At 45.5% G+C, this 12,869-nt stretch overlaps 1 protein-coding gene across 1 annotated transcript in view; it reads right to left on the reverse strand.

Annotated features, from left to right (window-relative positions):
- The window catches only part of pou2f2b (POU class 2 homeobox 2b), a 45,619-nt gene extending 33,299 nt beyond the window's left edge, over positions 1-12,320 (reverse strand). Inside the window, exon 1 of the mRNA XM_061049229.1 lies at positions 11,423-12,320. Within this exon, the coding sequence (XP_060905212.1) occupies positions 11,423-11,522 (100 nt within the window). The 5' untranslated portion in view covers positions 11,523-12,320. The remainder of the gene's footprint in view (positions 1-11,422) is intronic.
- Between the last annotated feature and the right edge of the window lie 549 nt (positions 12,321-12,869).

The following is a 12,869-nucleotide window of genomic DNA, read 5'->3' on the forward strand; positions in this document are numbered from 1 at the left end:
GGTGTAGAGTTATGCATGTATGACATCACTGGACCCCTCCTCCAGCCCTTGGGATTGGGCACCTTGGAAACGGTCGCTAAGGGAACAGAGTACTAAGAGATAAAGGGGTGGTCAAGATGGTTGGAAAAAAAAAAATTCAAGAGGCACAAGAGTGATAGCTAATGAGAGTTTGAATTCATCCTCAGAAGGAAGAAAGTCAAGTAAATTCCCGAACAAACCAGCGTTTACCTTCCCCAGCTCATAAAGAGGTGAAAAAGCCAGCTCCATCACATCTGAAGCCTGCATTGTCCTCCTCCCCCATTCCCCTATATATACAGTGACCTCTCATCCACTCCAGTCATTTAGAGAAGGGAGATTTAGTGCAGCATCGGTGCAGCGTGATGGTAAAAATGGGCACACGATAGAGAGGCAGAGATGGCCTCGGGTCTCCAGTTTAACACATGGAGAACTATTGATGGAAAAAACATGTTGATGGACAAAGAGACGCTGGTGTAGTGAAATGTAGGCTGTTAATGTATATGGCTGCTTGGAGGTCATTTGGAGCAAGAAGATAGAAGCTCTGTAAGTGGATTGAGAAATTGAAGTTGAAGCACACAATGCGCACTTTGGTCTTCAGAGGCGTCGGAGTAATGAACACACACGCCTGAGCCCAAAGGAAAGAACCGGCGTGCCACTCTGACCTCGGCAAACTCTCCCCTGTCCCCTGCAGACGATGCAGTGTCCACACAAAGCAGCTGAATGGATGCACTCTGCCTACCTCTGTCCTACCTTTGACTGGTAAACAAGTCATTCCCAGCTCCTAACTTTGACGCCTGATCAACATGACCGCATACTCTCACCACATCAAAAATAGCAGCTGCAGGGAAACAAAAATACATTTTGCATCACCAAAGCTTTGCAAAGTTTATGCACATAACAAACACCTCAGTTCTGCATGCAGCATATTCCAAAAGCAGGAACCATATACATATCAAAGGCCTGGATTTGGCATGCAATATAGATTTGGTATGTATGCATAATATGTGATCAATATCTGTTGCTGAATAAAACATGGTAGTGTCTTTTGACAGGCCGATTTGAAATGGAGATGCTATGCGAATACAAAAGGCTTCGGTGAGATTGGCCCTGAACCCTCCACATACCAGCAGTTCACATTTAGACGCTCTCACCTACACTCTCCATAATGCATGAGCTGCCTGAATATATATCACCCCCTGCACAGCTCACTCTTGCACTCGCACACACACACACACAACAGTGTGTGCACAATGACAGGGGCTTCTATGCACAAGATAGCCATGCTCAGCTTGATGCTGGCACATGGAGCTGAACGCAAAAAAAACCCTGAAGACACAGATTCCATGGTGACAATCTGATACCACACAGTACATGTAGAAAACAAAGAAATACAGCAGCAAGAGAGAAAAAACTAAACTTTTCTGTGATGTAGAAGTCATGTTTGGCCTCCTTAAATGATCCATTTTTTGAGTTAGACAGAATGTTGCCCGCAGAAAAATGACAAAACTGATTTAAAAGCTTTGATTGCTATGAAACATGTAAGGCCCACATCCAGTAAAAGCTTACAAAAAAAACCCCAGATAAAAACACACTGTTTTTCTTTTTTGATCAAGTGGTGTGAGACACACAGGCAGTGCTTAATCAAAGCACTGGTAAGCCATCCTGAACTTCTAGGCTTTCAGCAGCAGAAAACAGGGTCAGGGTCGCTGAACAACTCAGTGTGCTGTGAACTGGTCTGGAGTTTGTGTTTGTTTGTTTATGTGTGTGTGTGTGTGTGTATGCTGTTTTATTGTGAGAGACAATGTCAGTGGTCTTTGTCGGCTGCCAATTAATACACACACACAGTTTTGGGAAGGTGGAGTCGACTGAAGCGAGAAATGAGGAATGGAAAGTTGGGAGAGTAAAGCCAGAGGAACAGTTGATATTACAGCAGGGCAGATTATGATTTATATTGCATTACATTCTTATAATAGCCAATAGTAAATATGCATTTATAGGGCAGTATGTCTGTTTTAGAAGACAACTGAATTTACTTAGTGCTCCTATCTCTCTCTGCCTCTCTGCCCCTGCTGGTCTTTAACCTTGGCCTCTGGTGCTTCTGCCTATCGCAATAAAGTCCCCCCTCCTCCTCTTTGCCTCTCTCTCCCTTTTCTTCCTCCTCCTCCTCTTCTTCTTCCTCCTCCTCCTCTCTGTCTCTCTCTGTCCCCCCGGCACCACTGTTGTCCACTGTTCCACTCATTCATAGTAAACACTATTGATTTTCAGCAGGGAAAATAAAAAAAAAGGCCATGAATTTTAATGCCCCTATCTGTCCCCTTCTCCATCCCTTCCTATCCCCCCTCCCACCCCCTTCCCTCTCCCTTTACCCCCCTCCACCTCCACCCCTTCTTTCCTGAGGGGAGGATAAAGAGATGGGGATCGTGTGTGTGTGTATCTGTGTGTGTGTGTATGTGAGTGCCGTATGTGTGAGTGTAAGGTGGTGGTATGGGGGGGGGGGGGGGGGGGGGCTTGCATTTCTCATTTCCCAGCTGTGCCTCTCTCACACAACTGCCCCCCACCCACCCACCTCCTCCTTTTCCTCACCCCCCTACACCTTTCCTTCTCCCCATCCTCTCTTCCTCTGTCCTTCTTCTTGTCCCTCTGTCCCTCATCTCTGCTCCTCACACTGGCTCTGACTCTGGGGAGTGGAGGCAAACAAAGCTCTCACAGACACATAAATACATACACACACACACACACACACACACACACACACACACACACACACACACACACACACACACACACACACACACACAGATTGTCACACACAGATAGGGGCTGTCCCATTCTGCTGTGTATACGCACTTAAACAATCACATGCACACACATCACAAGCGATACAACTGCCCCTCGGTCAAGGCCATGCACAGGCAAGACAAACGTATACATATAAATGCCCTGATTTACACACACATAAATACACAGACAAACAAACAGACACACACACACACACACACACGTGACACCAGCCATTCAGCACATTTTACTAGCGTTAAAGTCAAGTATTTAAATGTCCTTCGATTTCTCTTCCTTTCTCTTTCCAGTGACTTCCTGCTCCATTTTTGCTCCCCTCTTTCTCTCTATCTTTCAATGCACCTCCACCCCCTCCCTCATCTTTCTGTTCTCTAACTCCCTTGCCAGGCCTCTCTCTCTCTCTCTCTCCTCTTCTACTCTGTGTATTGATTTTGCTATAAACGGTGTCCCGTTTGCGACAGGTTAGCGCAGACAGACAAAGGCAGACTTCATCAACCAGCGTTAAACACAGGAGCCACGTCCTCAATAATCACTCCATCACACAAAAGACAACGAGAGACAGAGAAAGAGAGCGAGAGAGGAGATAGCAGAGAGGAGCATGTAGAGAGTATTGACAAATAGCGAGAGTATCAGAAGAGGGGGAAAAAAAGGATGATGGAGTATTTTCAAGGTTGCCTTTTATTTGCTTTAATTTGAAGAGTATACACGGGGAATAGTTAACCTCGAGGATTAGACACAGGGAAAATCATGAATAAAAAAATCTTATATCCTACTTTCTGAATATGGACTCTCACATAAACTTATTTATTTAAAGTTGGCTTGGCGTTTGCTAAGTGTAAGTTTGAGGCAGAGACACTTCACAACAGAACTGCCTCCAATTAGCATCTTTTAACAAGTTAAGTTAGATCTAAAGGAGTAGTTTTCTTTAACGGACCTCATTATAACAGATAGTGTATGTGGATTTTGCTCGCTTTATAAAACAGCCAAAATTGATGTGTGTGTATTCATGTGCACGCATGTGTGTGCATTTGTCTGTGTGTGTAAGCAGACAGTTTTCATCTCCACTTAATCTCCAGCTCCTAATTCAGAGTGTACATTGAGCCGCCTAATAGGATGTGACTGGAGTGCCTGCTGCAGCGCTAGCTAGCTATAGCCGCTAATGAGAGGGCCAGAGAATCAAAGCGCTTCATCAGCACTCCTAATTACTGTAAACCTCGTTAGCTGGCCGGAGAGCTAACATCTGCTCTCACTAACAAAGTACATCCAAATATAACACACACTTGGCCTGGTGTGCCCAAGTGAGAATCAAAGAGTGTGCTGCCACACCCACTGATTTCATTGTTCTTTTTCTGAGTTGCAATTGTTATGAAAGCAGAGGAGGGTTTCTGCATATCAGGCTGAAATAAAAAAGTAAAAAAAGAAGATCCAAAGATGAAGAAGTAAATGATGGAGACCAATGGAATCCTTGTTAAACACATATGTGATCATAAAGGGTTGTTTGAATGTGTGTGTAACGTCCTACAGTACAGTGAGGTCTGAGGGTGCTAATGCATCTATGAAGCAGCAGGTGTGTGGACAGCAGGTTTCCATGTAGCTCTGTCTGTTTGCCCGCTCACCCCCTCTCTATCTCTGATCAAAGCACTTCCTTTCAACCCCCCCACCCCCAACACACACACACACACACAACCTTCTGCCGTTCTTCTCTTACTCCTCCACCTCCCCTGGCCTCCACCTTTTCTCCCCCCCCCCATCATAATTTGACTGATGATTACACTTGTCACTCAAGGCAGCATGTGGCCAATTAGGAAGAGGGGAGACAGGGAGAGAGGAGGGGCAAGCAGGCTGCGGTGAAGGGGGGGGGGGGGGGGGGGGGGCATTCGGTTACAACTTTTCATCGCTTGTTCCACTCAGGTAGCCTTCACAGCTTTTAGCAGTGGGAGAAACAAATATTCGTTTCTGTTCAATTTTCCTTAAGAGACTCATGAAACATCCAAGAGCCCCTCTCCCTTCACTTCTTTCCGACGCTGCGGCCTTGTCTCACACTCTCTTGGCCACTTCAGTGTCTCTCCATGTTCCCGGGTAATCACAGACTCATTTAAAGTCATTTTTGTACACTACCTCTGACTGGTGGTTAAGAGTGCGGCCGCAGACTATGCTTTTATGGGCCTTAATGTGTCCTACAGACACTTTGCAACCAGGCTGCTGCTGCCAAAGATGCAGGGAGGGAGAGAGAGAGAGAGAGAGAGAGAGAGAGAGAGAGAGAGAGAGAGAGAGGATGGGACATGTGAGGCCAACAGCCATGGTGACTTAACCAGGCTGAAAAAAGGGGGAAAGAAAGAGGATGAAAGAGGAGGGAGGGAGAGGGACGTGCACGACAAAATGGACAGAACATAGGAGCGTCAAAAGAAAGGGGAGAGAGAGGTCACTTAGTCACTCCTTCAGCACCCCCTGCGCCGCACCTCCTCCCTTGTCCCCTTTACAAGCAGACAAAGGGACAGAGGGGTGCAGCCCTTGTACAGAAGAAGGAGGGGTTACGCCTCCCTCTATCACCCACCCACCCTTCTCTTTACCCCATAGTATTAGCATATAAACAGTGAAAATTGTTGCATGGATAGATGCAGGTTGAAAAAGAGCCAAACCAGAATATTTTTTAATATTATGGAGGTCAATCTAAATATTGAAATTTCAATTCAGAAATAAAAAAGCTGTTGCAATGTGGTTTTTTTTTTTAAAGTTAAAAACATTCATATGTGATAGTTTGTTAACTCTGGCGTATTTTTAATATCCTTGCTCTGCTTATGCAACCAAAAGAAAAAGTGGGACTATGCATTTAGAAAATAATGACAGAGTAAGAGAGATTGCACGAGAAAATGAGAGGAGGAGAAGAAGTGGTGAAGTACAACAGATTAATTTCAGAACAGAGCGCTCCTGCCGAGAAAGGTATGGAAAGCAGGAAGGATATAGAGGGGATAAAGAAAAGGGAAAATGCAGAGGAAGAGAAAGACAGGAGGGAGATTAAACATGCATTCAACTCTCTCAAAGGGCTGAGCTGCTTTTGGAGAGCTTCCGTTATGTACGTATGTGTGTGTGTGTGTGTGTGTGTGTGTGTGTGTGTGTGTGTGTGTGTGTGTGTGTGTGTGTGTGCGCGTGAGTGTGTGTGTGTATAAGCACTCCAGTGGGTGCATTTGCAATGATTTGACATTGCTTATAGCCGACATGTTCGCTGCCTCCGCCTCCACACCCGATCGGTGAGCACTCTCATCCAGCCTCACTGTGAAGGACAGCAGTGGAACCCCAGAGGTTAATAGGACCCCTTCATTACCATAAATCTTATCAGCTAAATGAAATGGAGAGAAGGACCCTTGATTTAGTCCTCCGCTCTTCTGGTGCTAAGGGGAGACACCCAATCAAACCCCTGGATTTTATTGGTCTTTTTTATTATCTAAATGTACTGGCACATGAGCGGGGTGCCAGAGGTGACAGCCTGCGGCAATCAACAACACAAAAAGACAGCGGCAGGAGAAAACACATTGTTGGTGTGTTTACGAGATGGCAGCCATCGCGGCAAATAGACTGTCCAGACCCTGCTTGTTCAGTTACGAAAAATGCATGAAGGAATGCAGGGAGTATGAACTTTTTAGAAAAATAAATCAGGCAGGCCGGGGCGAAAAAAACTCGAATCAGTTAATCAAGTGTTCGATATGCTCAGCAGGAGTTCAGAGGCTTGATTTGACTGCCTAGTCTGATGTGAGTGATTGGTGGCATGTTGAGAAGCCCACTCTTACACTGATCACAGCCAGACCACCACTGACCGAGCCACGACACACACACACACACACACTCACACACACAAATACACACACACACACACAAACACACTTAACACACGCACACAACAGGATGTCCTCCATGTAGAGGTCAAGTATGCTTGAGTTCTCAATATGTACAACTTCTGTATGTTGCTCAAAGAGGAGGAAAGTATAAAAAAAACAGAAAAAAATGTATAAATCAATACCCAGAAAGGAGTTGGGTGGTTTGTATGTGTTTATTCCTGCTGATGTGTTGATTAACAGCCAGCGAACACACACCCACACATGCACATACACTCCATCCATCCCTGTGTGTGTGTGTGTGTGTTTTCTCCAGGTGATAGGTCTGATTAAGTGGCCTGCTCACCCCGCCACTGATTAGGACTAATATGCTGGCCTGTATTTCACTGGACACAGCGACTAAGTGCACTAAATTATTCCTACGAGTGTGAGTCCTTGTTTTTGTGCATGCCAAATCAATGCCAAGTTGTGTAGCAAACATACTCAAGAAAACCAATGGCCTGTTAATGCCGCTCTTCAGATGAATATATTTGCATGATTTTCTTGCTGTTTTCTGTTGTGCATGCTCAAAGTGTCTTTGTTGGAGTGTGCATATTTAAAAACACATGTGTAAAGGTCATTGTTTGGGAAGAGGGTGTTTGTGTGTGTGTATATGTGGTGTGCTGTTGTGATTATTAATAAGCTAATGGCTGATGATGATGTGCTGTATATATGTGTGTGCGTGTCCTGTCCCCCAGGAGAAACTCAATACCACTCACTGTTGCTAATGAGCTGTGGGACCTCATCAGCATTAGTCTCAGTCATCGCACACATTGATAAACACAAGAACGCACACATAAATGCATTATCACTATATAGAAATACAAAATACTGGCTTGTATGCGCACCTGTGAAAATCCACTAAAAAGGTAAAGACTTCATCGGATTAAATTGAGTTTTAACACATTTAAAGACTGGATCAGGGCGGTTTAATCCAAAACTATCTAACAGGAATAATGCCAAACGCTAAGTGGTAATTTTAAATAGAATAACTCAATAATAACTGACTGCTCTATTACCATATTATTGTTTTTTAAATCCTACAATTCCTTTAGCAATTTTCCATAAGAAGTCTACAAATTCTGTTAATCTCATTACTTAAAAGTTCAGTTAAACATACAGTGTCACTGCTGCGGCTCGTCCCTTTGTGAAGCTGTGTCAGGGGCATCTATGTTGTCTAATACGTAAATAGCCATACCTATTAGCTACTGAAGCATTATGCCTTTGGCCTGCTGCATTCAGAACCCCGTGGCTGCCTCATATACTGCAATCTAATTCTACAACCACGGGGAGAGGAGAGGCAGGACAGAGAGAGAGAGAGAGAATTGTATTGTGATTGAGAGAGGGAGTGGGAGGGAAAAGGGAAAAGAAGAGGAGAGAGAGAGAGGGCTACAGAGAAGGAGAGAGGTAGCTTAATGCAATAAAGCATGTAGTATTGACATCTTTCTCGTGTCTATTGATTCCCCATTATGTTGCTAACAAACCCAGGTTGACATTTTGTCATTTGCAATCATGTTAACACTGCGACTTGCACGCTCCCCTCCACAAACCGATCTATACCCACACACACTAGTTTGCACATGTGCTCATGCTTGTGCACAGACACGACGCACACACACCATCTTTTTCTGCAAATGGTTAAACACATGCATGGTCTAACAATAGGTATCCGTCAAAGACATGTGCCAGCGCCAGGTTCACATAAAGAGATGTCTCGTAGGTACGCAGTACGCACAGACAGAGAGCTGTATACTTTGTGATTAACGGAAAGACAGAAAATATTTGAACCGAATACACAGTTTGTAAAGCCAATATTATCATGAAAAGTGGTGTTTACAAAAAAGTTCAGTTAATGTCACTTAGTCTAAGAATCAGAGACAGATATAAAGCAAGTCTCAAATCTGAGGTGTGTGTGTGTGTACACGAGAGAGTCTGATGGTGTATAGTAGGAGATGGTGGCTAATGGTGTGTGACACAAGGTGCATAGCTGAGATGAACTGAATCTGTGTGAGAGAGAGAGAAAGGGAGAGAGAGGGAGAAAAGAAAAGCAGTCTCGTCTCCTTGATGTCCCATCATATCATATCAAAACCTGCGCTGTGTGGGAAACCTGTGGTTTCTCCTCTATGTCCCATTAAACTTTCATACAACAGTTAATGATGATGGCTTCACAAACCACTTTACCACACACACACACACAAACACACACACAAACCATAGTTGACATAGCAAAGGCCCTGACCTGTACCTTCACAGACACAATGCCATTAAAAATAGAACAAAACCTGGATCAGTTAGAGTAGCTCCCTATCCAGGTGGAAAACGGTCTAACATGCTTGTTTTATGCCATATGATGGTCTGTGTTTTTCATGATGATGTGCAAGTGTATGTGTGTGTGTGGGAGAGAAAGAGCCCCCACAGGGGTTGTGCATGAGTGCTCGAGGCCTGTTGTAACATGAAAGAGAATGAAAACACAGGGGGCAGAGAAGGGTCAGGTGGGGCTGAGTCAAACACTTCTGATGTGACCTCTGACACTGAATGGAGCTCAAACTCGACGGAGTCAAGGATCTGCGACCAGTCAAAGGAAAAAGTTAAGTCAAAAGCTCTACAATTCCTCAAAAACCATGAGTGTGTGTATTGTGTGTAAACTAGCAAGTAAAGGTTTGAAAAGCACAGATTAGAGCTTAAGGGCCTGCACTAGACAACATGTTGTTGAAGACACCTCTGAGGTTTGTTGGCTCTGGCTTCTTTGTTTCTAGGAGTACAAACTTCTTTCAGCCCTCCAATGTTCAACTGACCCTCACCCTTTAAGCGACAAACCCCCTGAGCTTGATAAGGACAGCACCTAGTACTACGTTATCAACAGGGAATAAAATCAGCATAGCATTATCAATCACTGTTATCCCACCATCTTAGGACTTGCGCAGACTGTGTACACATCCCATCAGTTTGCCTGCTTATTCAGATGCTGGCCGTGGCCCGGGACGCTGCAACATAATGGCTCATCCTTGGTTTACTCTCACCTCTCAAGCTCAAACTGGGTTTTCCTTTCCCTCCTCGTTTTTCACTCTGTCATCTGCTCTTACTTTCATCCACTTCTCTCTCCCTCTCTCTCCCACTTTTTTTTTTATCTCATTCTGACATTCACCATTTTTCAACGAGCAGAGCGCAAAAACTCCTCCTCCCCCCAAGCCCTCTCTTTTCTGTGTGCATATCTCTAGAGATAGGGTGGGTAACAGGTCCCTCTCATCCCTCCATTCTCCATTTCTCTCCCATTCTATCACCTGTCCCTTCACATGATGTGCACTGATGACTGAGTATGTGGAGTAGAAGGGTGAAGCTTGGCATCTCAGGAATTAAATGGGCTTGAACTTGATCTGGAAATAAGAGGGGAGCTGTGCACTGAGGGGGAGTACCTGGCCCTTTAAGAGCCCATCCACCGCTAAGGTGCACACCAACTACATTTATGCACCATTACACCCTGCCTTATAAGTTGCTGTTTGTATATGCATTAGTGAATAACTCTGACGGTGAAACATGAAGGAAATAAAAGCTCATTGACCCCATATGGTATTTCTCCTCACTCCCCTATACTCTGCAGTCCTTCAGTGAGCACAGAGGGCAGAAAAGACATTATAGCACGCGCATCCTTCCCTCTCCAAAGATGTAGTGGGGGGAAAAGGCTGAGCAGCTGTTGCATGTCTGACAAACAGTCGAAGCTGGACTGAGCTGGAGCTCTCTTGCAACGACAGTCAGTGACACAGTGAAGCCAGCCTGGCTGCTCCCACCATGCGTCCTTTTATTCCGCTTCAGCGCAGATGAAACACAGACGGCGCCCCAGCCAGCACCCTCCCCCCCTCCTCCCCGACTCCACACTCCCTCTGCTCCTCCGCTTTCAACCGTGCAGAAGCCGAGCTGCACTGGGACAGAGACAAGTAGTCATTGGAAGTCTATTTCACCATGGTGTTTACTAAGATATGAGCTCTGTGACCCAACAAGCATGCAAGTCAAGTAAAAGCAGCCACCACGGCGAGTCAGTGATTGTCTGCCAGCTCCAAGCCGAGTCATTAAGAGAATATGTGCACGAATAAAGCACAAACACAAAACAGTATAAAATACAACGACACAATAGCGGTGTTTTCTCCCTCTACTTTCTACGTTCGTACTTCTACGTGCACCTACTCTCTCCTTCTATCTCCCCCTCTCTCTGCCTCCACCGGCCCAGGAATCGATCTCCGCAAGATCGATAAGTTGGCATGAATATTCCCTGCCTGCCGAGAGTCTAGTTGGGGAGAGACGGAGGCTGAGGCTCAGGCGCAGGCAGTGGAGGAGAGGGGAAGGATGGAGACGGGGAGACGGGGAGATGGGAGAAAATACTTGGGAGAAATGAGCAGAAGCGTCGTTGAAATTAAGTAGGAGACGGATGGAAGAGTGGCGCATCGTGCCACATAATGGATACCAAAAAAAGGGACATTTTACGCATTCATTTTCTATCCGTGTGGACGCTCCAGCCGCTTCGGGAACGCTTCTTTGATGTGAATACCAAGCCCACTAGAGTAAAGGACTCTGTTTAAACCTTCAAACGGAGCCGTAGAAGTATGTGTGCGTGTGTAAGTGGGTGTGTTCACCGACAGCTCTCCGGCGTTGAAAGTGCATCGGATATCGAGCAAGGCGGGGCAGGTCTGCATGGCTGACCGACATGGAGGATGTGTAGCAGGGAAGAAGGGAGAAAAATGTCTTACCGGAGTTGGAGCGGAGAGCCAGAGGGGACTTGAGACGCCAGGCGTTGAGGTCAGGGGCAGTTCTCTGAAACACGAACGGCACCGGCAAGGGAACAAACATGATCTTCCTCCGGCTTCTTGTTTAGATGCAAATAATCGGACAGAAGTGGAACTGTAATAAGCTCTGTCCTCTTCTGAAGCTTCGGTTTCGTCGTCCGTTTCTCTAGTAGACAGCTTTTGGAGACTATTTGGTATGGAGAGCTCACAACATTCACATGTGTACACATGTAGCCCCGCTGCGCACTTTTATTTACATTTGTGGACTGTTGGCCGGCATTAGTTTTGGTGTAAATGTGCATAGAACATATGTTAGGATATGGTCCCTTGAGTGCAGCAGTTAGCTTACAGTACAGACTAACACACAGACGGATAGACAGGAGATCACTTCTCCAGGCTACAGGAAAACTTGTGTTACAATTACAGGCCTTTTGTAGTACTTTCAGAAAAAAAAGTCTGCCTGTCGTTGATGCACCTGCGTCTCTGTTACCTTTGCACTGCTAAAGCGTTCTCCTTGGGTAAACATAGAGGCCCGGGAGTTTATTAAATCCGCTCACTCCTCACCGTTAATGTTTCCTAAAGGTGTGAAAAGGCATGAAAACAGTCACTAGCCTACTCCTGTAGCATCACCGGTCGAGCTTTGCTTTGGTATTCGCTTTACAATTTTAAATAACTCAGTAAAATTAGGATATATAGAAAACAGACAAGTGTTAAAAGGCCTGCGGGGTTATAAAGTGTTATTTGGATTTCTGTAGTAATATTTGGTTTGATCTATTGTATTTGGTCTCTAGCTGCACGCGCTCCTTCTCCTCTACTCTTTTGCATGAAGGCTACATACAAGACATTCATACGCTCGCGCACAAGCAGCACATTTAAAACAGCTTCATTAAAGGCTATCGTCAACAAATAAATAAACAAGTGAGGGTTAAGAGGGCTGCTCGAAAACACACAGAAACACAACGCGCGCGCTTGGCCCTGACGCTCCTCCTCCTTCGCTCTCTGTCACAAGGCAGTAATTAAAACGCAATCAATCGATAAATAAATAAATAAATAAATACAGCGATTAAATAAATAAAAAAAATACACAAAACAACGGAGATATAGAAAGCGTAGAGAATCCGGTTGTGGTCTGCCGTGTTATCGGAACACTTGCCTATCTCCGTCCATCCGTCTGTGTGTCTTTTTTGTCTGTCTGTTTGTCCCTGGTACTATTTGGGAACCCCAATAGCTCATTCGACCCGGCTCCCTCCAGGATTGTAGCGATCTGCCACTAGGCTGGCCGCAACATTGAGGCGAGAGAGGACCCGCTACTACTCACACATCACCACCCCACCCCCGCACCTCCCTCCCCTCCATTCTCTCCCTCCCACCCCTCCATCCCTCCTTCCTCCCTCCCACCCCCCACCCCCCA

The sequence above is a fragment of the Labrus mixtus genome, chromosome 11 (genome assembly GCF_963584025.1).
Source record: "Labrus mixtus chromosome 11, fLabMix1.1, whole genome shotgun sequence".
Classification (NCBI taxonomy): domain Eukaryota; kingdom Metazoa; phylum Chordata; class Actinopteri; order Labriformes; family Labridae; genus Labrus; species Labrus mixtus.